Source organism: Herpailurus yagouaroundi, unplaced genomic scaffold, assembly GCF_014898765.1.
Source record: "Herpailurus yagouaroundi ecotype Mexico unplaced genomic scaffold, PumYag 100, whole genome shotgun sequence".
Lineage (NCBI taxonomy): Eukaryota > Metazoa > Chordata > Mammalia > Carnivora > Felidae > Herpailurus > Herpailurus yagouaroundi.
In genome coordinates, this window is record NW_024412391.1 from 36,445,899 (window position 1) to 36,469,846 (window position 23,948).

The following is a 23,948-nucleotide window of genomic DNA, read 5'->3' on the forward strand; positions in this document are numbered from 1 at the left end:
GCTGACTTTCACCCTGAGGGCCATGACGCTCTTACACCTCAGATCCCACCCTCCTCTCAACCACCCTCCTCCCAACCACCTGCCTTGGTTCTATCCCTTCATCTTTCCTCTCTACTGAGGACTTCACATACCTCCAGAGCCGAGCAGACAGGTACCAGATCCCTGTGATTAAGCTTCACCTCCTCCCTTCTAGCAGGTGGCACCCTGGTAAGTGCCAGTGAATGCATCCCCTTGTAAGACTGTGAGGGTAGGCTTGATGACAGGGTAGGCTCTCCCTGTGTCCCCAACCCAACTGGGGAAGAGACAAGGAGTAGGTGCTCAATCAATATTGAATTAAACTCATTTAAATGTCTCTTAATACAAATAGCTACCCAAAACCCGCCAAATATACCCTTGTTACATGTATAATTGATAGTAAAAAGAAAGTGGCCCCATTAGACAGCTGGTCTGAACAGAGGACAGACCACAAGACCTCTTCCTCTATCCACTACGGACTGAGACCTGCCTTGTCCAGAAGGAGCACGGTGTACCTGTCCAGAGTGAGGCAAGAATAGAGGGGAGGGGTGAGGCCGGCAAGTTGCATCATGTCAACACAACATAGAGGTGTGTGAGCTAGCCCCGGATTCCTCACCTCTGAGCCTGTTTTCTAGGGATCCACATGGTTAATCCCCACAACATCTTGAATACACACAAGGCTTTCCAGTCTTTGCCGCTAAAGGATGCTCTCATCTCCACCCCACTCTCCCTTCTCCCACTCACTATCCTCTGTAGCCTTTCTTCTGAAATCTAACTTTCTCAATCTGTACCCACTACCCACCTTCCAGGACCTGCTCCAAGTGCCTCCCCCAACCCCAGCAGCTAGAACAGGCTGGTAACAGGTTAAGTCGCCAACCTCTGCTTCTAATCTTCTGTGGCCTCCTCCTGGGAAAATAAGAGCCCTGGAGGCCCCACCCATCTGGCCCTGCCTCCTCCTGCACCCCCAGCCACCCACTGCTCCCAGAACTCTGGTTTCTGTCTGGAGCAAGCATGCTCAGGGCCTTTGCACTTGATGGTTCCTCTAGGGGAGTACCCTTTCGCTCAACTTTTCCTATGCCTCCTTCTCATCCATCAGCTTTAGCTGAGGCCTTCCTTGACCCCCATCCACCTCAGCAGGCTTCTCTTCAACTGGCCACCATCCTCCTCAGCATTTACCACTATCTCTAATTATCTATTATGCATTGACTTGTCCATTTCCCCACCTTACATGGAAGCTCCATGAGAGCAGGGACCGTGTCTTGTTATTAAGAGTCGGACACAGAACCTAGTACCCTGGTAAGAGCTCAAAAAATATCTGCCGAATGAACAGATAATAAAGGAATGAATATCCCTTGGGAGAAGCAATACTATCAAGCCTCCAAAATCAGATCCCAAATGAGCCCATCTTTCTTGGAAGATAAACTAACATCTTCCCCTTTGGTGAAATAAAGTCTGCATGGTGCACACACCAGGATTTCCCTTCATTCACACTATCTTCTCTTATTAATACACAGCAGTCTTGTTACTGACCACCTTTCCCTCTGGAAACCACCCAGAGCTCGTTGGCTCACAAAACCGGAACTCTACCTTGGAGTTGAGCCAAGGTCACAGACTCAGAATTGAGGGGCCGGGTGGAGAGGCCCTGACGCCCTCCGAATTGCTCTACCTCTGGCCATAAGCCCTGTCCTTCAGAGGAACAAAAACAGGAAGGGAGCAGAGGCCTCGGGAGGCTTGACATGGTCCTAGGAGTCTAGGTGAAGCCCTGATGCCTGGCCAGCCTAAGACCCAAGACGGAGAGGAAAAAGCAGGTGTGCCAGGGGTCAGTGAAAGGACATGGTGTTTGGGAAGAGACACTCACACTCCCCACTCGAAAATCAGACAAACGCCTGGCTTCAAATCCTGACTCCGATCAACATTTCTGAAGGCCACACAGACGCTATTTAATCTCTCTGAACCTCGGTTTCCATAGTCAAAACAGTTCTCCTAATTTCTACTGCAAGAGGACTGCTGGGCATTTTGCCCCAGACGTTACGTCCGGCTGCATCTCCCCACCCTTCAATCTCCCAGGATCAGCCCATTATTCATACAGGAAAAATATGACCAGAAATCAATCACATTCAGTCACTTTCCCCCCAAAATCTGGGTTTCTCAGACTATTCTGAGGCTGAGCCGCACAAGCTGATTCACATTTACTTAACTGTGTTAAATAATAGGCCAGGCTGATTCCTGGATTTAGCATATGCATGTACACAGCAGCTACTCAATACGTATTTTTCAATGAATGAATCAAATGACAAGATGGCTTGTGTCTATATTGATCTTACTAATCAAGTCAGATCAACTAAAATCCCATTTCTCACAATCAGTACATGTTGCCAGGCACTAATTCACCTTGTGCTTGGATACTGCAGACAGACATGTAGCAAGAAAACAGACTGAGACCATTATAAGGCCGAAGACTTTGACATGTTCCTTTCTGATAGAGGCCATGGGGAGAATGTGCAAGTGGGATATTTTCTTAATGTTTATTTCTTCTTTGAGAGAGAGAGAGAGAGAGAGAGAGAGACAGAGAGACGGAGAGAGAGCATGCATGTGTGCACAAGTGGGGGAGGGGCAAAGAGACAGAGGGAGACCCAGAATCCAAAGCAGGCTCCAGGCTCTGAGCTGTCAGCCCAGAGCCTGACGTGGGGCTCAACCCCCCAGACCTTGAGATCATGACCTGAGCTGAAGTCAAACACTCAAACACATGAGCCACCCAGGCGCCCCAGTGTGCAGTGGGATATTAAATCTCTTTATTTATTAATTTTTTTTTTTGGAGATTACCAAAGTCAGCGCCTCCAGGGCTTATACTTTCACAAACCAAAGGGACTTTTCAAAATAGGACAACTACTCAGCAAAAACCAAAAATTAAAAATTAATCTTCATTCCATATGTGGGCTGCCACCAGATTTTGTAAGGATGTTTAGCAAAAGTATTCCTCTTTCTGCCTTGCTCCATAAACACTGAACAAGGGAAAACATTGCCCAAGACTGAGATTTGGCAAAGGAATCTGATGAAACCCATCTGTTCTGTGCCATAGGGTGATGTCCCTGAAGGCTACTGGTGACTGGATGATTATCTAGTTTTCGGCTGTCCTACCTCAGTTTCCTGCAAAACACGGTTTCTTATTACTCACACATTCTTGTCCACCCAGCAGTAGCATCTCAAGGCAAAAAGGGACTCTAACTCTTTAGGGTCCCACACAGGTACCCTTTGGCCTAAGAAAACACACCTGCTAAAGCAAACCCACAGAAAGGAAAACGAAGAGCCAGTTAGTTATTCTCTTTGCAAAAGAAGTATTTTTTTCTTATGTTTTTTCAAGGGTTCTTTTTTTTTTTCTTTCATTAGCTACATTTAACAGATGGAAAAACTGAGGCTTGGAAATGTTAAGGAATTTCACCAATTTTACACCGAAAAAGGTGGAGCCGTGGGTTTTTTAAATGCCCTTACAATGGACTTATTTTCTTAAATGTGACTAGCACACAAATCAGCAAGTGCCCCTGATTGGGCAGAGGGCGGGATGCCTGAACAAGAGGTAGGATCAACGTGGCTTGCTTACAAAACACAGCACGCTTGCAAAGAGCACGGGACTGAAGTCAGAAGGTCTGGGTCCTAGTCCCAGCCGAGTCACTAATGAGCTATGGGATGGAGGCAAGTCATTTAACTTCTTTGGTTTTAGTTTCCTCACACAGAGATGGAGAATCATTGCTAAAAGCAAGCATTACCTACATCCAAGGTTAACGGGGAAATGAAATGAATATGGAAGCGTTAGACACTATGAAGACATAGCCAGAATACTTGTGTTATATATATGTATGTATATATATGTATACACATACACACACACACACACACACACACACACACACACACACAGGTGTGAAAATAAGAATCACCTAGAAAATCTCCTGCATCCATTCTTGCCCACACTAAATGTATTTCCTCTTGCTAATGAAGGCATCAATTGGATGGTGAGAGATTTCTGTGAATCAGGATGAACACACAGCCCTTGGAGAATGTGCACTGCTGTTCTGAGGACATGTGAGCCACTCCGGAACAGCCAGCCATCTTTTGGTACCCTAGGACAGCCACACAGGCAAATGGATCCACTCCAGCTCTACAGGGGATCAAGCCCTAAGCCCACTACTATATGTTTACCAGATGCTAACAAGGTGGTACGAGTGCCGAGAACGCTCCGAACACATTGTGAACATGCAAAAGAAACCAAGACACAGGACAACACAGGGGGCCAAATGTGAGATATGTGATGAGGACCTAGGTCACCGCCCTGGCTACTTCTACACCCTACTAGGTCTGGGTAAGCTCTAGCACTCTCACTTGAGGACAACAATTAAATGTCTTCAACAAATCATCATCCTTCTAGGACAAACCCTAACCCCATGCTGGATTCGACTTGCTAGCGCTTTCCCGGGCTGACCCAGGTCCACACTGCAGAGCAGAGCCCTCCCTGAGGCCAGCTGTCCCCTGCTCTCTCTCCCATTTTCTAGCCTTCACATTCACCTGTTCTAAAAGCGGAATAAGCCCTTTAACTCTGGCCAGAAAGAACATCGTACGTTGGACAACTATAGGGATGATCAGAACAATCCAAGAAAACATAATACCTGGAAGGCTCTGCATGGATTCACTGGCCTTGTCAGAAAAGCCAGTAAGGGGGAGGTGGTGCTTTACAGACTAAACCAGGGGGCAGCTGATCACAATGGGACTCAAACTTCAGTGAGCATCGGAACCACCAGGAGGATGCGTGAACACACCGAAACCCAGAGTTTCTGAGTCAGTAGCTGACGCTGATGCTGGTCCAGACAGCACACTTTAAAAACCACTGTCACAGTAAATGGACAAGAGCTGCCCGATCTGTCACTCCCCCTGGGCAATTTCAGATCTTGATTCATCCCCCCAAAACTGAGGAGGGGCGCCTGGGTGGCTCAGTCGGTTGGGCGTCCGACTTCGGCTCAGGTCATGATCTCGCGGTCCGTGAGTTCGAGCCCCGCGTCAGGCTCTGTGCTGACAGCTCAGAGCCTGGAGCCTGTTTCAGATTCTGTGTCTCCCTCGCTCTCTGACCTTCCCCCGTTCATGCTCTGTTTCTCTCTGTCGCAAAAATGAATAAACGTTAAAAAAAAAATTTAAAAGAAAAAAAAGAAAACTGAGGATAAGACTTAAACAGCCATCCATCCTTTACCCTCCCTTCCCCTTTCCCATACATGCACCCAAGTTGCTATGGATGAAGAGAAACAACTATCAAGCCATTCCTGATAAATATCACCCAGCATCAAGTTCAGTTCTCACCTGTGAACAAGATGATTTTGCAAAAGGAGTGAGTTACAGTGCAAAACAGAGGACACAGCAGCGCAGGCAGAGTGCTGGGGGGAGCTCTCCCGGTCCAGTTCTCTGACCTGGTGCGTGATCCCTCAGTCCTGTGATCAGAGTGTGCCACGGGGACAGTGCCAGGGAAACGGTGTGACCTGGTTTTCTCCTCACTCATTTATCCTGATGCTCTGCCACAATGCACTGTGATTGCCCGCTGAGAACTCACTTCGCATCACTAAACTGCTGCCACTGAACTCTCAGGCTCACCAACAATCCAGTGCAAAGGAAAGTAGCTAGTGGCCACAGACACACTACATGTCTGTCTGGTGGGTGGCAGGGCGTAATCCCTCAACACCAGGACCAGAGGATTTCTGGCCAAGAAGAGACCATTAAAGATATTTCTTTCCTTCCCCAAGCTGATTACATTATACACCACACTGTTTTACTAACAGCAGGAGTTACTGCTACAATAATATTGTTTTGTTTTACAGGGGGTTAATGGAAGCTCCTACAGAAAGCAGTGTTGTGAATAATGTAAACACGCTGCGATAAGAGCCCATCCTACAAGTCTCTTCTCCTGTGGTTCAAAATGGGAAAATCTGGCCAACAGTCACCACAGGTCAGCCTGACCTTTCCTGGCTATGGGACAGGAGAGGTTACATACATTTGGGGTTGCAGTTGTGGGCCTGAACACCAACTTCAGGCTAAATAAGGAAAAAGAATGAGGAGTGATTCATTCACAGCATTTTGGTGAATATATAGCGTGTATGTGTTTGCAAATACCTGGCCTTTAAGTTGATTTTGTGCACACAAATAGGCATATTTGGTGAAACAAAAGTGACTTTGTGTCTCATTTTTAAAAAAATCCCAACTAGCTCTTTCTCATATGCAAAACTGTGCAACGCTTCCCAGGTTCTGAGTGTCTGATCTGGTGTAAACCCCATGAAGTCCTCTAAGTCCAACAACATTTTCCAGAACAATAACACCAACACAATCTCCACTTACCCCAAAATTATGAATTGATCTCAGATACGCCAAGTTTAAGACATGGGCCACAAGCCCAGATAGCTGTATTCAGAAAATTCTGGAGCAGGAGAGAGAGCTCAGCTGCAGGTGACAATGTTGGCTGGGGCCTCAAGAACACTGATTAAATAATCTTGCCCTCTCCCTACCCCCCAAAAGTCCACTCATTTGCGTGTACAGATGAGGCCACGCAAGAACTGTCTTCACACCCCACCCCCTCCATGGTTCCTGTCCTCACCTGTTTTCCAGGAGTGTCATGCACACCACTTCTCGCACCCCGGGGTTGTTGGCCTTCTCCACTGAGCAGCCCTGCAAGTTCCAGGTGGCCAGCCTCAGCACCGGCCGCCCATCCCTTGTGCCTCCAAAGGCCTCCACGGAAGGACGAGTGGAGATAATCTGGGTGGGCCCCCCTGGCGGGAGGTCCAGGTCCTCACTCTGCAGGCTCAGCGAGGTTGGGCTGGGGTGAGGCTTGGCGGTGAAGGTCAGGCCCCCATTGGTGTGGGTCGAGGGGGGCCTGGACCGCTCCGCGAACACCTGGTGCCGGATCCTGTCGAGGAAGGCGGCGTTGATACCGCCCATCCTCACCAGGTCCTCAACGCTGCGGAAGGGCCCATGCTCACGGCGGTAGTCCACGATGTTCACAGCCATCTTCTCCGTGAGGCCTCGTATGCTCATGAGCTGAGCAGGGGTGGCCGTGTTGATGTTGACCCGTGGGGTGAGGGGCACAGTGGTGGCGAGGTGGTGAGGCTGCTGCTCGGCCAGCAGGTCCCGCCGCAGAGAACTGGGAGAGTGCTGCGCGGAGCTGCCCTTGCTGCTCACGCAGATCTCAAACTTGACCTGCTCCAGTTTGGTGGCACCCACGCCGCTGACCAGCGCCAGGTCCTCCACCTTTTTGAAGCCACCAATGTACTCGCGGTACTCCACGATGCTGCGTGCCACCGCACGCGTCACACCAGGCAGGGTCATCAGCTCCTCCTCTGTGGCCGTGTTGATGTTGAGCCGCTCCTGATTCACCAGGATGTTGCTGAAGTTGCAGGCCGCGCTGAACTTGCGGCTATGGGATAGATCCGAGGGGTCCCGCGGTATGGAGCGGTGGCAGCCCAGGGTGCTCCCCATGCCGGCCAGGATCAGTGGCCCAGGGAGGCCTCACCACCGCAGAAGAACTCTCTGGCTAGGGAGGAAGCCCAACAAACCTTACAGGCACAGAAGGAGGGAAGGTGCACGATGCAGGGAATGAAACGGTTACCAAAGACAAACACTAAATCTCCATGCCCAGGGTGTCCAAAAGTACCTTTCACTTGGCCACCTGGAAAACAAATTAATAAACACACAAATCGATTGGATCAGTTAATCAGTTTGCATTAGCATTCCCTACCTAGAGCAGGAGTTCTTAACCAGGAGTCTCAGGCTAATGGCTGTCCGTGAACCCCTGAACACACAGCGAGGCTGGCCCATATGGATTTCCCTCTGAAGAGGTCTGGTTTTAATCACATTCGGGTCCAAAAAGGCTATGAGCTTCTTCTCTTGGAAAGAGACCTATCCTCATCAGCCCACACCTCTGATCCCTGCCTCTACTCTCCTCTCACCACCATCCCCCCTTAGGTCGCCCCTACCAGGGCTCGGGCAGCAGAGAGGGTGTATCTCCCACGCCCACCCCGCCGCCGGACATTCAGCACCACCTGCAACTTGGGAATCCCGTCCTCACTAGTATAGGCACCAAGAAGGGGTTTACGGACCCCCACCAGACCCGCCGCCAGTCCCCGCGCCCCACCTCTCCGCTGCTCCCCCGGGGCGTCCTTCCACCTGCGGCTCGGAAGCCTGAGCTCAACCCGGGACTGCGCGGGCCCCCAGCCTCCAGTTCTGGTGCCCGCGCAGGTGTGGGTCAGTGGCTGGGCCGCCTCGAGCCGCGCGTCCCGGCTCTTTCTGCGGGAGAAACTCTTAGAGTCGCTCTCCCAGAGCCAGCAAGAGCTGCAGGGCTGCGCGGAGGCGGCAGCGGCGGTGAAATCCGGCCGCCGAGGCTGCACCAGGACTTGCGGCGTCGCCGCAGTTGCGTTGATGGAAGCAAAAAGTCCTGCGCCCGACTCGGACGCGGGATCCGCCAGGACCGCGTCGGTGCCGAGTACCAAAGCCACGGCTCCAGTTCGCCGTCCGTGTCAAAGCCAAAGTCCTGGCGGCTCGGCCCGCGCCTCCGCCGGCACCACGGCCACGCCTCCCCCCGCGCGGCAACTCCTCCGGGGACTCCAGAGGGAACGTGGAGGCGGGGCCGAGCGCCAGACCAGAGCCCGGGAGAGCGGAACCAGAGAGCGTTGGGGCGGGGCCCTGGAGTGCGGGGGCGGGGCCACGGAGCGCGGGGGCGGGGCCAGAACGCGAGAGGGTGGAGTGCGGGGCCGGCAAATCTGAGAGGCGGGGCCCTGCTGCGCGGGGGGAGGGCCCCGAGCGCGTGGGCGTGGAGATGGAATGCAGGAGCGCAGGGGCGGGGCCATGGCGGAAGGGGGCGGGCCACGGAGGCGCGGAGGCGGGACTTAGGGACTGAATGGGCGGGGCCGATATCGCTGCAGCAGTGTCGGGTCCTGAGGAGCCTGCCCTGGGGCCTGCAGCTCCTGAGTGGAGATACTACCAAAGACTTAAGGCTATATGTGTGAGGTGAAGAGTGTTTGGTCTTGACCGAGGCGAGACCTGCCGAGCTGCTTTTCCGCAGGAGGAGCCCGAAAGAAGAGAAGGCGCCCATGGGCGCAAATACTACCAGGCCACCAGTCTGAGTTTAGATCATCTTTGGGGCGTGGCTTAAGGTCCGGGCACTCCAAGTTGTGGGGGGGGCGGGGCACCCCTGCGTGTCAAGGGTCTCGCTCAGCTCTGCGGTCAAGTCTGAGAACGTTCCCAGAGGGGACTGAATGGGATCTTTTTTACTTCTGCCCCCCACTTCTGGCCTCCTCTTTTCTTTCACTGGAGTATTGCCTTTGCGCTGCGATCACAGAGATGTCCTCAAACAATGCTAGTAACTCCTGCTGCTAGGAGAGGTCACGCACCACCGATTATTCAGAGATATGTTCGCACACAACACTTAATAGGGTTGCTCTTTGGCACGTATAGCGCTCTGAGTATATATCGATATGTTTCTATAAGTATTAAATCTAGTCATTAAAGAGACAGGAAATGCTGCTTGGAAATGAAGATTGCTTACCAAAATTCAGAACAGTCCTTGGATCATAACCACTAAATGACAACTCAGTTAACGATTAAAGAACCTGCTGAAGTACAGCAGATACATGGAGCTAGAGTATTTGATTAAACAAACCATGTGGTGATGGTTTTGAATAATTTGACCCTGGGCATTTGGTGTGCTCTGAAGTTTCGTCCCAACCATTGTGACCAATGTTCCTGCTTTAAATTTCCCAGGGCTAGGTCAGCAAAAACAGTAACTCTCAGCTCTCAGGGAAGGCACGAAGTACTTCAGATGTGAAGTAAGAGGCAGCCAGGGCTTGGCAAAATGCTATTGCCTTTCTGAGGCACATTCCCCTACTGTGTATACGGGTCACGACTTAATTGCAAGTGACAGAAATCCCAGTCACACTAGCTTAGACGAAAAGAAGGGAGGGAGGGATTTCCAGGTTCTTATGTGCTAAAACTAAGGAAGAGAGCTTATGTCAAGAATGGCTGCATCCAGCTCAAATGATGTCATCAGGACCTAATCTTACTCCCTCCGTCTATCCCCTTCACTTGCCACCCTACTCCCCAACCCCAGTACTAAACTACATTATGCCATTCCTTTCCTCCTGAAATCCTGTTGTGATAAGGAAAAACATGTTCAAGAAAAGCAGGAAAATCCCTTGTAGAGGAAGGAACAGTCTTTGTTGAGCAGAATGCCTGGAAGAGCCTGGGGGCACGGCCAGTGGGATTAGAAGCAGAGAAACTACATATTTTATAATACAAACCAGGTCACATGGGAGGGTAAGAGGGGCACTGCCAACTTTACTGGCACAAGAGGCATAACCTGGTTTTATTCTCTGTTAATGGAAGCATATGCTCCCCCTTAGTAGAAATGAAGCCAAGAGGGAGCTAAACCCCTGGGTGTTGAAACAAACTAACAAAACCACATTAACATGACTAAATTGAAAGCAACCGGCACACCACATGTTGGTGAGGTATGGAGCAACTGAAACTCTCAGATACTGATGGTGGGAATGCAAGGCAGTGTAACCACTTTGGAAATCAGTTAGGCAGTTTCCTAAAAAATTCAACACTCACCTACCGGATCACCAAACCACTCCACTTAGGTATTTACCAAAGAGAAATGAGAGCATGAAACCCAAAGATGTGTAGTGAATGTTCTAGGAGTTTGTTATAGCCCCAAATCACAAACAACCCAAATCCACCAGTAGGTGAATAGATAAACAAATAGTGGCATATCCATACAATGGAATACTACTCAGCCATAAAGACAAACTGTTAATACACACAAGATTGAAGAATCTTGAAATCATCACACCAAATGAAAGAAGCCTGGCAAAAAAGTGAGAGAATATGATGCTTGATTCCATTTATACTAAACTCTAGAAAATACAAGTTAATCTATATACCGAGAAAGCAGCTCAACAGTTGCTTGGGGTTGTGATGCATGGAGGAGTGGATGAAACTGGCCAAAGAGCACAAGGAAACCGTTAGAATGATGGAAATGTTTGAGAGGTCATGGTTTCATGGGTGTATGTATGTCAAAACAGAGACTCACACACTTTTTGTGATGTTTAATGTACTTCAATTACACCTTGATAAAACTGAAAAAAATCCTCAAAAGATAAAAAGAAATGCTGCTTGAACTAGAAGAAGAAAAAGGAGGAGGAAGAGGAGGAGAAGATGGAAAATAAGAGGAAGAAGAAGATGGGATTATTTTGGGAGGAGTAGGTGAGCCAGGGTGACGAGGAGGGAGGTGAAGGGGAACAAAGGGACCCAGGAAGGAGTTGAGTCTGGAGCCAACAGAAGAGAAGACCAGTGAACAATCCCAGTTAAAGACGGGGCCCCAGGAGAGGGGACACCTGAAGGCTTTAAGACTAATAATGTCTCAGGGCATCTGGGTGGCTCAGTCAGTTAAGCATCCAGCTCAGGCTGTGATCTCACACTACAGAGCCTGCCTGGGATTCCTTCTCTCTCTCTCCTTCTCTCCCTGCCCCTCCCCTGCTCATGCGTGTGCTGTCTCTCAAAATAAATAAATAAATAAATAAACTTAAAAAAAGACTAATCATGTCTGACAGTCTATTTTATCCAATGTGCTATTCTCTGATGTAACCCCCACACTTATACTCTGAATCTTTTTTTTTTTTTTAAGTAGGCTCTACTCCCAACATAGGGCTTGAACTCATGACCCTGAGGTCAAGAGTCATACGCTCTACTGACTGAGCCAACCAGGGGCCCCCACACCCAGAATCTTTAATAAGAAATGTAATGGCCTCGAATGAGTGCTATCAGGGACATAAGGTAGAGAAGCTGAGTCTCTCTGGAGAGATATGGGATAGTGAGAAGGGGCCATTGGCAAGCTGCCAGATGAAAGATCCAGGATTCATTGCAAGCAAAACTCACAGCCTGAGTGACCTGGTGACATGTCTGACTTTCAAGAATCCCTACTGAGACTGGCAGCTTGGCTGGTGGGGAGAGAGGTCCTGCTCCACAAAGAATGGAAGTTTGAGCCAGTGTCATTTGCCTGTCAGAAGGACAGGAAGTGAGGACCTGGCTGACACCTGTGTTACCTGAGTATGTCAAAGAGCAAGGGTCACATCATCCCCTCTGAGTGCCACGTCCCGTGGCCGCTGCTCCTCACAACAGAGATCTCACCTGGGGCTTTGGCCAGAGAGACAGAGTGAGGGAGGTCTCTGGCCTGCTTCTGAGTCTGCCATTTCAAAGGGAAATGGCGCTTCAGGGGAAGGGAGAGGTGATGGAAGGGAAGAAGGGAGAGAAGTTTTCAATTTAAAATTTCAACATGCAAGGCACTAGAAACATGTTGATGAGGAAGATACACGATTTCTCTATTCCCAGAGCAGAGAGGCCAGCAGGAATGCAGACATTAAATTGATAAGAACAGAGCATGTTAGAATAAAGGGAAGGGGAGGAGGATACAGCTGTAAATTAAAAATAACTGAGCGTAGGGGACTTCCTTGGGAGGTGAAGATGAGATCTGAAAGATGAATAAGGAAAGATACCGCAACCCACGAAACCTCAGCCCTTGCAGAGAAGTCCCCATTTTCCTAGTCAACAAGGGGTTCAGTCAGACCACTGACAGCTATCCTGGCACCCACACTCACGCAATGGCCAAACTGGATGTTGTCCTGAATATTGGTATGACCTCAACAGCAGATTTGTCACTCTCTACCACAGTAGGCTTCTGTGTGTTCCCAAACTGATGAAGCATGAGACATTGACAGTATATGGGAACTTTCTAAATCAGACCCTGCCTCCCTGGGAGTCACGGTGTTTGATGGCCCAGAATGCCCCCAGATGGACCCCATGGACAGTGGCAATGGATATACCCTCAGTCTTCAAATTTCTTCTTCTGTGTGTAGACACTCAGCCATGAATCTCGCCACTAGAAGCATTTTCGTTGGGTTCTCTAAATGAGTCTATTGCTCTGTTACACAGCGTTATGTGGTAGACTGTGACATTGGTGGCCCCCAGTGAGTCATATGTCCTAGTACTCTCATCCCTGTGTGATCACTTGTCATGTGATTTGCTTGGCCATGTGATTTGCTTTGACCAGGGGACATTTACTAGAGGCAAGCAAGGATTTGATAAGCATTTGCCCATTGGATCTCCCTGGAATGTTTCCTCTTAGAACCCAGCTGCCATGCTATCGGAAAGTTCTGGCTTATCCTGTTGTGACGGGGGCATCCCCACCCTCAATAAGCACTGAGGCCTCACATGGGTGAGAGAGGCCTTCTAGGACCTTCCAGCCTAGCCCAGCCACTAGCTAGATGAAACCACAGGAGTGAGCCCAGGAGAGACCACAAGGAGCAGAGAAAACAACCCAGCTGAGCCCAGCCAACCTACAGAACTACCAAAGAGTGTCATTGTTATAGGCTTACAATTACTGAAAAGGTTGACTCACAGAAGTATTTATCATATAGATGTGACCCTCAGGCCCTGTTTTCCCAGCAAGAAAAACCAATGTCATAGTTCCAAATGTAGTTCCCTTTACAATTCACTGACATTTGTCCCATGTTCATGTTCATGTTCAGGTGACCTCATCAGGCTTTGATTTCCCTCAAGGAAAGTGGTTTGAGGTGTTTTTGTTTTTGTTTTTGTTTTTCAGTTGGGTCGCAGGAGAATTTGGAAACCTTCAGGGCCCTTCTCTTGTAGAACAGTAGATGAGTATTGTATGACAGCTATAGCAATAAAAAGAAAGTGGTTTTGTTAAACTATCATATTTAAACAGAATAAATTAGCATTTTTATAATCGCGTTTATTTCTACAGCTCTATTTCCCCTCCCCCACGAACACGGAAGACAAGATGGAGAAGAGCAGGGAAGAGGAGAAATGCTCCAAGAGCAACAGTCCCATCCGTCTCTGAAGTTCACCCAGGTGGGGCAAAGGGGCCTTTCATCTTGTCCTCTAGGTGGCCTGTGGCATCCTGTAGGTACAGCATTATCTTGGAGACTGCTTTTGAAGGCTTTGGAAGTGTCAGATAGCCCCTTATCTGGGTCCTGGGAGTGAAGGCTGGGCAGGTCATACTCTCTATCCCCCAGTGCACAAAGTCCTCTCTCAGCGGGCCACGCACGCACAGCATCATGTACATCTTGTCCAGTTCCCAGTGCAGCTGTTTGTGTTCAGCACCTGGCCAATATCCCACACTTGATGGGCTCCAAGGAGCTCGTGATCTCCATGCTTCATGCAAAGTACAGGGAGCATGCCTGACCTCCCAGCATGCTTCCTTGTTTATCTCACTGCTTTGGCCACCTGAAGTTTCCTTCTCCACTCTTTCTGCTTCATGCCAGTTCTTTCTGGCTGACCTCAAACACAGGTGTGGATGAAAGTGAACCTTCATCCTTCCCAATGACACCCTGCCAGCCCTGGCTGCTGCTAGAGGCAGAGGATGGGGTCACACCGTCAGGCAAATTCTGTTTGTCAGACCACTGTCTAAGCTGCCGGTATGGAGGGCCTTTCCTGGAGGATATACCCTGGGGAAATTTGGTTGCATCCGGGATATCATCACTGCTGCTGGTGTATGGGTTCAGGGGAGGCCAAAGGGCCATGCTGGGGGCTGTGCTGGGGTGGTCTCCTCTCCAGGCCAAGTAGGGGACTGTCAGATGCTTTGCCTGAGCTGCTCGCTTTCCATCCTAACTCCTGGTTCTCCTCAAGCCACTGATTTTCTGTCCTGCTCTTCTGACTATTTTCAGAGTAGGAATTAAAGGTGGAAGTGGCAGGCTTATTGAAATTCCTCTGCTTTGGGTTAGCAGAGTCACGATGCCATACCTTGCAGGATGAGTTTAAAGGGCAGCTGTGGGTGGGATCAGCCAAAGGATGGGGCTCAGGATGATGGTGTCGCCCTCCAGCTCAGATCTCTTATAGGCCAGAAGCACATAGATTACCATCACTTCATCATACTTCTGGCCCATCTATGAGTCCTTGATCCCTTCCCATTGTGTAGCCCTGGGATACCATCAAGTCAGCCTGCCCAGGATCCTTGGAGTCAGGGAGTGGCTCCATGTAAGGTATTAGTTCCTCTCCATGGTCCATGTTTACCTACAGAACATTCATGATTTCCTCTAAAGTACCCCCCTTGATTGGGTTGAGGATGAAGAACTTCTTGAGGTTTTCATACTCCACTGTCATATAGGAGAGAATATTGTACATTCTGCTCAGTATTCATTCCTACAAGAAAGAAAAACTTCAAAAAAGAAAAGAGTTTAAAAATTAGAAAAATTGAAAATAAAAGTTAAAAAAATAAATGAAAAAAACGAGAAAATGGCAAAAATAAAAATAAGAAAAATAAAAATAAAAGATTTAAGAAAAATAAGAAAACATGAAAAAGAAAATAAACGGTGAAAATGCAAAAAAAATTAATTAGAAACTTTTAGATGAAGAAATAAAGAAAAAATAAGAAAGATAAAAAATAGATGAAAACATTTTTCAAAAAAAATAAGCAAAATAGAAAAAAAACTGAAGAGAAAAATACTTAACTTGGTGAAAATCCCTCAGGACTAGAAGGACCAAAACTCTAGGCCCAGCCATGGATTGATATAGGTGCTTAGAATTCTATCAGAATGCCTCCTTATGAAGCCATGACAAGAAATGGACCCATCATAGCCAGGGATACTCCATGGCTTTCTAACTTTTTATCTCAAAAACCTTTACCATTATAAAATTAAAAAAAAAAAAACAGTTTTTGTTTATGTGGATTATAACCATAGACATTTGCCTTATTAGAAATTAACACCTGTAGGATGCTTCAGTGGCTTCTTTACTTCTGGTTTGAAAAGCTATAAAAATTTTTGGTTTTTAAAAAACTCATAATGTCTATGCTTAAAATATTCAATTCTTTTTTTTCTTTAAACTCTGATGGATCTCAAAATGATGCCACAACTTAACTAATATCAAAATACTATACAGAAGTATTCCTTTGCATAAACAGTATAATTTTTGTCTGCTTTTGGTATTAGGGTAATGTTGGTCTCATAGAATCAGTTAAAGAAGCATTCTTTCCACTTATATCCTCTGGAAGGAATTGTAGAAAATTGATATCATTTCTTCCTTAAATGTTGGGTAGAATTCACCAGTGAATCTATCTGGGCTTGATGCTTTTGTTTTGGAGGGTGATTAATATTGATTCAATTCTTTTAATAGATGTAGGCCTATTCAGATTTTTTGTTGTGTAAGCTTTTTTTTAATTGAAGTTTTTAGAAAGAATTAATAGAAACATTTCCATGAAAGTAAACTAAATAAAAAAGATTGTGAAAAAAATTTCTCCATTTAGGTATCATTTGTCTGTTTGCATATGTGCCAATCTGTTTGCTGATAGGTCACTAAACTGATGATAGAAATAGGGGAGCTTATTTCTTCTGGTTAGATACATAGATACTGGAGGAGACAGTTTCCAATCAACTTTACATGCAAACCTGCATCTGCTTTGGTTTTACTAAATGGCTTAGCATCAGCCCCCACAATAGAGCTCAATACCAGTTAAAAACAGACACCTCCATTCACAACTTCCAGGGAATTCAGAAGTGTTATTTCTCCTTCCTTTACTGGACTTGGCCTTCTCCCAGGGAAGTGGCTTGAAAGGCAGGAATGAAACTTTGGCAGTACTGGGTTGTGTGTCTTTGCATCAAATTTCTCCGTGAAAGCCCATAGTCTACTGACTGATATATTGTTTAATTTCATGGCTGATAAGTGAAGGCCTTTGTCATTTCCCAGACATGGTAAATGCCTTTCCAACTGGCATTTTATTTCTTATGGAGCATTTGGCTGGAGGTTATTGTATCAAAGTCCCAACAGAACGAGGTGGCTTCATTTACAGTACCACAATGGAGAACATTTACCATCAGAAGCACCGTGTTGCCCTCCCTCCCATCCCCATCTGGAATTATTGCTATTACAGAAAATAATATTCATTAATCTTTAACGGTGATGTGAGTATCATCACCACGTTTGGGAATTCTAGTTCCCATTTGCTTTATTTGCTTCCTCTTAAAAGCAACATTTCCAGTGAGTTTCAGACTTCCACTTTTTCGCAGAACAGTTAATTCTTTCTTGTTTATTAAATTTGAGGGTTTATAAAACATTCTTCTTGGTAGAGGCCATTATTTCCATTTCTGAATGCCTAATTATGAGTCTTCTCCTTAGCATAGAATACTCCAAAATCAGAACAGGGAATGAGGCAACTCTTCCTACCTTAGGATAAATCATGGAAATACCCTTGGACCCTAGGACTTCTGGAGGTAGGGTGAGGAGGCTCCTTCAGCTGGGCCATGGGCCAGCACGAGGGAGCACTGCTGACAGGAGCTAGGGGAAAACGCTGTCACACACGTAGGAACAACAGGTACACCTCACCTGCCCCTCCTTTCCTCCAGGCTCACTTACAGCTGGTCCTCAGTGTTGACCCCCTGCCAGGTTCAACCTCACGATGCACTTTTATGATTCTCACCTTTTCTTCTCTTTCACCATTACCAATGATGCTCATATTGGGACCATGTTTCTCCTCAATATTGGAAAAGTAAGTCCTGATAAGTTGGTCTCTGACCTCACAACCCCACTCGCAAAAATGACTTCCTTAAGAAATAACCTCGAAGACCTTAAAGAACATCCCCCAAAGTGTGACCTAGCGGTGGTGAGGAAGAGGAGTTTAAGAGACTCCAGACACAACATTATATATATTAAACCCCTCAATGGGGAATCTCTCCCTTTTCATTTCTCCAAACATCACTGTGGTTGTGTTGAGGAGAAACTCTCAGTTTGGGGCCACCACGACCAAAATATGTTCTCATATTTGTTAATCTCTGTCCATAAAGAAAATGCTGACCTCAGGCTCAGAATTTTGGCAGGCACCGGTATCTAGCTAGAATTTAATTATATTGCTTTCCATTTTGGGGGGTTTTGTTTTTCGGCTATCTCATATTTATAGCAAAAGATACAACTGTTCATATTGTCGTATATTTTCGTGCCCAGATGGTACTCAGATATGATAATAGACCATGAAGGTGTTCAAGAAAGACTGCAGTGTGAAAACTGTTTTAAACACAGTGGTTCTTGGGGCGCCTGGGTGGCTCAGTCAGTTGAGCGTCTGACTTTGGCTCAGATCATGATCTCGCGGTCTGTGAGTTCGAGCCCGACACAGGGCTCTGTGCTGACAGCTCAAAGCCTGGAGTCTGCTTCAGATTCTGTGTCTCCCTCGCTCTCTGCCCCTCCCCCACTCATGCTCTGTCTGTCAAAAATAAATAAACATTAAAAAAAAATTTTTTTTTAATAAAGGCAGTGGTTCTTAACCTCGGCAGCACCTAGGAATCCTGGGGGCAGTTGCCAAAATCCCAGTGCCCAGGCCCTTCCCCAGACCAATTTCATCAGAAACTCTGGGGGTGGGATCTAAGTAAGGATATTTGTTAAGCCTCCAGATGACTCTGGTACATAGCTTACAGTAGAAGCAGTGCTTCAAACTGATCTTAAGTCTGAGCATAAACGAGACCAAACATTTTCTCCACACTAGAACAGCAGGATCAGCATCTGGAACACGAATAACCAAGGTCAACCACAGTCCTAAAATCTCAGTCCAAAAAAATTATGGAATTTTGGAGCTAGAGGAGACCTGAGAGCACTGAGACTAGATCCTCATTTTATCTTTGAGGACCTAAAAGGCCAAGAAACTTGCTGGGAAGGGAATCTCTCTTGAGGAGCCCAGGCTAGGGCTCCTTTCCCACCATCATGCTGCCTCTCTGGTGGCTATAAGTGCCCCGTTTGTGAATTGATCTGGAAGAAACTCCCATCTTTTTTGAGGAATAATTTAAAGGCCCAAATGTCGGAAATTCAGCTTCCAGAAAGTACATAGGAAAGACGTTATACAGAGCCCAAGAGGTCCCATGGACATTCTTCAAAGTACGTTCCACAGTTGGAAAGTGCCAGGGTAAAGAAGTTGAAATGGGTTTCATCATTGCAAGACTTCTCAGGGCCTTCAATTTACAAATGTGCATAGGGAATCTCCAGAAGGAAACAGTTCAACAGCACCTATTTGCCCTTTTATGTGGAATGTTTCCCAGAACTAGCTTTTCTTGGGGAAACGCTAGGTGGGCACAGTTGCCTAAAGCTCTGGCCTGCTCTCTATCCCTCTTACCTTGCTTTATTTGTCTTAGTAGCACTTTTCACTTAGATATTTATTGTCTCTTTCTCACCAAAATATAAGCCCCTGGAGGATACAGAATTTGACTTCTCTGCTGTATCCCAAGCATCTCCAAGAGGGCCTAGACCTTAATCAATATTTGTCAAAGGAATTAATGGGTGGTCTCTTAAAACATAAGTAACCATGACTGCTTATCTAGTGGGATTCCTCCCACTCATGGTTGTAAGTCTCTCACCACCATGTTAGGCTGAATTTGGACGTCTGTATGCTGCAGGGAGTCTCACAGACTAAGTAGCCCTGGTGACACCTGGGTTAATGGCCAGGCTCCGGCACTAATGAACTCGGTGACCGTGCATAAGTCAGTTGACTTCTCTGGGTCCCATTTTCCTTATCAGTAAGATGAGTGGATTGGATCAGACAATCTCCAAACGTCCTTCTCAGTTATTGTATGACAAATGGCTAAATTAAAATATCTGATATAATTGAGGATTTTTCTATTTCTCCTTGGAGTTCTATCAGTTTTTGCTTTATCTTGGTTGAAGCTCTATTATCAGGCCCATAAATATTTAAGATTGTTATAATCTTCTGATGAATGAACCATTTTATCATTATGAACTAACCTCCTTTGTCCTAGTAATATTCTCTGCCCTGAAATCTACTTTGTCTGATACTAATATATCTTCCCCAGCTTTTTAAAAAATTAGTGTTACCGTAGTACATCCTTTTCCATCATTCTATTTTTAACCTAGTTGTGTCTTTCTAAAGTGGGTTTCTTGTAGGCAGCCTATCATTACCGCTTTCTTTTTTCCCACCCAATCTCTCAATCTCTGCCTTCAAATTGAAGCATTTAGACTGTTTAAATTTAATGTGGTTATTGATATGATTAGTTTGTTGTTTTTTTTTAAATAAGCTCTATGCTCAGTGTGGGGCTGGAACCATGACCCATGAGTTACCCATGATCATGAGTTACATGCTCTACTGACTGAGCCACCCAGGTGCCCCTATATGGTTAGGTTTAAATTGACCATCTTGTTGTTTGTTTTCTGTTTGCTCTGTTTATTCCTTTTCCTCCTTTTCCTTTTTTCTGCCTACTTCTGAACTTATTGCTTTTTTTTGTAATACCTTTTCTGAGATGTAATTCATATACTGTATACTTCACTCATTTAAAGTGTACAACTCAGGGGTGCCCAGTTAAGCATCTGACTTTTGATTTCAGCTCAGATCATGATCTTGCAGTTTGTGGGATTGAGCCCCGTGTCTGCTCTGATGTCAGCACGGAGCCTGCTTGGGATTCTATCTCTCCCTCTCTATCCCTCCCCACTTCTCTCTCTTTCTCAATAAACAAACAAACATTAAAAAAAAAGAAGTGCTCCTTCTTCTTCAAGTAAGAAAAAGTTGCGTACAATTCAATTACTTCTAGTGTATACACAAAATTGTGTAACAGTTATGGACCATTTTGATCACCCGAAAAGAAACCTCACACCTTTTAGTATCACCCCCAAATCCTCCCACTCCTACCCCTTCTCCAGCCCTAGATAATCTCTAAGCTACTTTCTGCCTCTATAGATTTGTCAATTCTGGACATTTCACATAAGTGGAGCTATAGAGTATGGGTCTTTGGTGACTGGCTTCTTTCACTTAGCATAGTGTTTTCAAGATCCGTCCATGTTGAGGCCTGTGTCAGTACTTAATGCCTTTTCATGGATGAGTTCCACTGTATGGACACACCACATTTCTTGATCCATTCTTCATTTGATGGACATTTGGGTTGTTTCTAGCTTTTGGTTATTATGAATAATGTCGCTGTCAACATTCATGTCTTTGTGCAGATGCATGTTTCATTTCTCCTGAGTATAAACCTAGGCACAGAATTGCTAGATCCTATGGTAACGCCACGTTTAATGTTCCAAGTCCTGCCAGACGGTCCCAAAGTGGCTGCCCCATTTTACATTTCTGCTAGCAGTGCATCAGGGTTTTTAATCCTCCATGTTCTCTCCAGTGTGTATTAGTATTTGCCTTTTTGCCTATAACCATCCCGGTGGGTGTCAAGGATTTATCTCACTGTGGCTTTTTGCATTTCCCTGATGACTGATAATGTTGAGCATCTTTTCATGTGCTCCCTGGCCACTTGTACATCTTCTTTGGTGAGCTGATTGCTGTCTGTGATTTCATTTTACTTCCTCTGTGGCTTACTTGCTATAAATCTTTGTCTTGTTATTTTAGTGGTTATTTTAGGGTTTATGACTAAAATAAACCCTTATGACTACCTTCATGTGATATCATATCACTTCATGTACGTTCAAGAACCTTACAAAAGTACACTTTCATTCCCCCACTCCTGGCTTCTGGACTATTGTTGTCACATCTCTGGTTAAATTACAAGCTCTCCTCTCTGTAGTATACTGGTGCTCTGTTGCCTTGAGGGAATAAGACGTGTCATGGGAAGCTAGAAGAGGGAATGTAAATGGCTAGTTTTTTTTAGCATTTTTCACTGTTCCTGGAGGGCAGGCCTGGTCCAGTCGTGAGGATCGCCAGAGAGAACATCAAGAGGGGCCTGGACTCAAATGCAGGAAAGAGAAGAGGAGAGCTCAGCCTGGTAGAAATCCTGAGGAATCTGGGAGGCACCTTCAACACATTGCTGGTTCTCCTAATGGTCTTCCTGGCTACATTCCTCGGCATCCAACCCTTGGGCTCATGACTAATACATCTGTCAGTTGCAGTGACTGCATGTGATTCGGGTGGGGCAACAGAGAGTCACGGGCTTGGTGACAGAGAGAGCTGGGCTCGAATACCAGCTCTACCCTCATAGATATATCCAGGGACAAGAAACTAAACTCTCGTGAGCCTTGGTTTCTTCACCTATAAAAATGGGGAAAGACGTTCTTACCTCATAAGGTTGTTAAAAGGATTAAATGAGGTGACGTAGGTAAAAGTGGTCAGTATGTGACATTACAAGCACTCCATTAACATTTCAATCCCTTCTGTATGCCTCATTATCTCTTAACCAGTTATAGTTTACATTTTTTATGTTTCTCAAGCATTCATAATTCATTGAGATTGAGAGTCCCTTTTCCTTTCCATAAACTTAAAATTCTAGCGCGTTCAAATATTTTTATAGGACTGTTACAAACTTCCTATTGTTCAATGTGTACACCTGCCATGTATTGGGTTGGCTCAATGCCAGGGATGTGCTATGCACCCTGCATGTCTCATTTCCATAGCTAACTATCAACCCCACAGGATGGGCAGAGTTTCTCAGCCCTGGTACAATTAACATTGGGGGCCAGATTATTCTTGGTTGTGTGGGCTGCCTTGCGCATTGCAGGATACTCAGCAGCATCCCTGGCCTCTACCCTCTAGATATCAGTAGCACCACCTCTGTTGTGATCATCAAAAATATCTGCAGACATTACCATACATCTTCTGGGGGACAAAAATCTCCCCCAGTTGAGGGCCACTGGGAAGGAATTGACATCCTTCCCATTATCTACCTATGAGGAAGCCACAGTTCACAGTGGCCAAGAGCTTTGTTCAGAGTCACACAGCTACCAAGTAATGGAGGCAGGATTCAAATGCTGCTCCAAAGCCCTGCATTATGGTGACTTGAGAATGTATTCTTATCTGTAAAGATAGCCTCAAATACCTTTGCCGTACCTGGCCCTCACTCTATCTTCTGTGAAGAGGCCTGAACTCTGGACTCTCTTCTCTGAAAACCAAGAATAGGCCCCAAAACAAGGGATTAGACAGCCATTGTTTACAGAAAGGGCCCAGAGGGCCAAATGCAACCTATTGCATGCAGCTGGCATCCAAACATGCTTTTCCTGGACATAAGGGGTGTTACAGTTTAAATCATGTCCCTTGAAGATATGCTGAAGTCCTAACCCCTGGTACCTTTGAATGTCATCTTATTTGGAAACAAGGTCATTGCCGATGTCATCAAGTTCAGATGAAGTCATTAGGGTGGACTGTTAATCCCATAGACCTGATGTCCTTGTGCGAAGAGGAAAATCTGGGCAAAGAGGGAAGAGGGCCACGTGAAGATAGAGGCAGAGATCTAAGTTATGCTGCCACAAGCCAAGAAAGCTGGAAGAGACAAGGAAGAAGCCTCCCCCGGAGGCTTTGTAGGAACACAGCCCTGTGACACCTTGATTTTAGACTTCCCTCCAGGTCAGTGAGGCAACATATTTCTATTGTTTCATGCCAACCAATTTATGAGACATTTGACCCTTGCGCAACATGAGTTTGAACTGCATGGGTCCACTTAGAAGTGGATTTTTTTTTTCCAACAAATACAGTACAGTACTGTATTTTCCTTTCCTTATGATTTTCTTAACATATTTTCCTCTAGCTTACCTTACTGTTAGAATATAGTATTATAATACAATAAAACCTTGGATTGCGAGTAACTTGTTCTGTTAGTGTTCCACAAGACAAGCAAACATTTAACTTGATTAACTTGGTAAATGAGTGAGTCTTGCAATAGGAGTAGTACATGACGCCAGATGTCACATGATCACAACTGATTCAATACTTCATGAAATTCGCTTTGATATACAAGTGCTTTGGATTACAAGCATGCTTCCAGAATGAATTATGCTTGCAAATCAAGGTTTTACTGATACATAGCACACAAAATATGTATTAATCAACTATTTATATAATCAGTAAGTCTTCTGATCAACAGTAGACTACTCGTGATTGAGTTTTGGGGGAATCAAAAGTTATAATGGGTTTTCAA

General features: G+C 46.1%; 1 protein-coding gene across 4 annotated transcripts in view; it reads right to left on the minus strand.

The window, feature by feature from the left end:
• EEPD1 (endonuclease/exonuclease/phosphatase family domain containing 1) overlaps positions 1-23,948 on the minus strand; it is a 206,860-nt gene that overhangs the window by 105,153 nt on the left and 77,759 nt on the right. For 3 of the 4 annotated variants that reach the window (XM_040472254.1, XM_040472252.1, XM_040472255.1), the window contains one exon: positions 6,641-7,708. In XM_040472254.1, coding sequence (XP_040328188.1) covers positions 6,641-7,518 — 878 coding nt within the window. In that variant the 5' untranslated portion in view covers positions 7,519-7,708. Of the gene's footprint in view, positions 1-6,640; positions 7,709-8,173; positions 8,630-23,948 lie in introns of those variants that run through there. The other variant, XM_040472253.1, reaches the window with a different exon arrangement.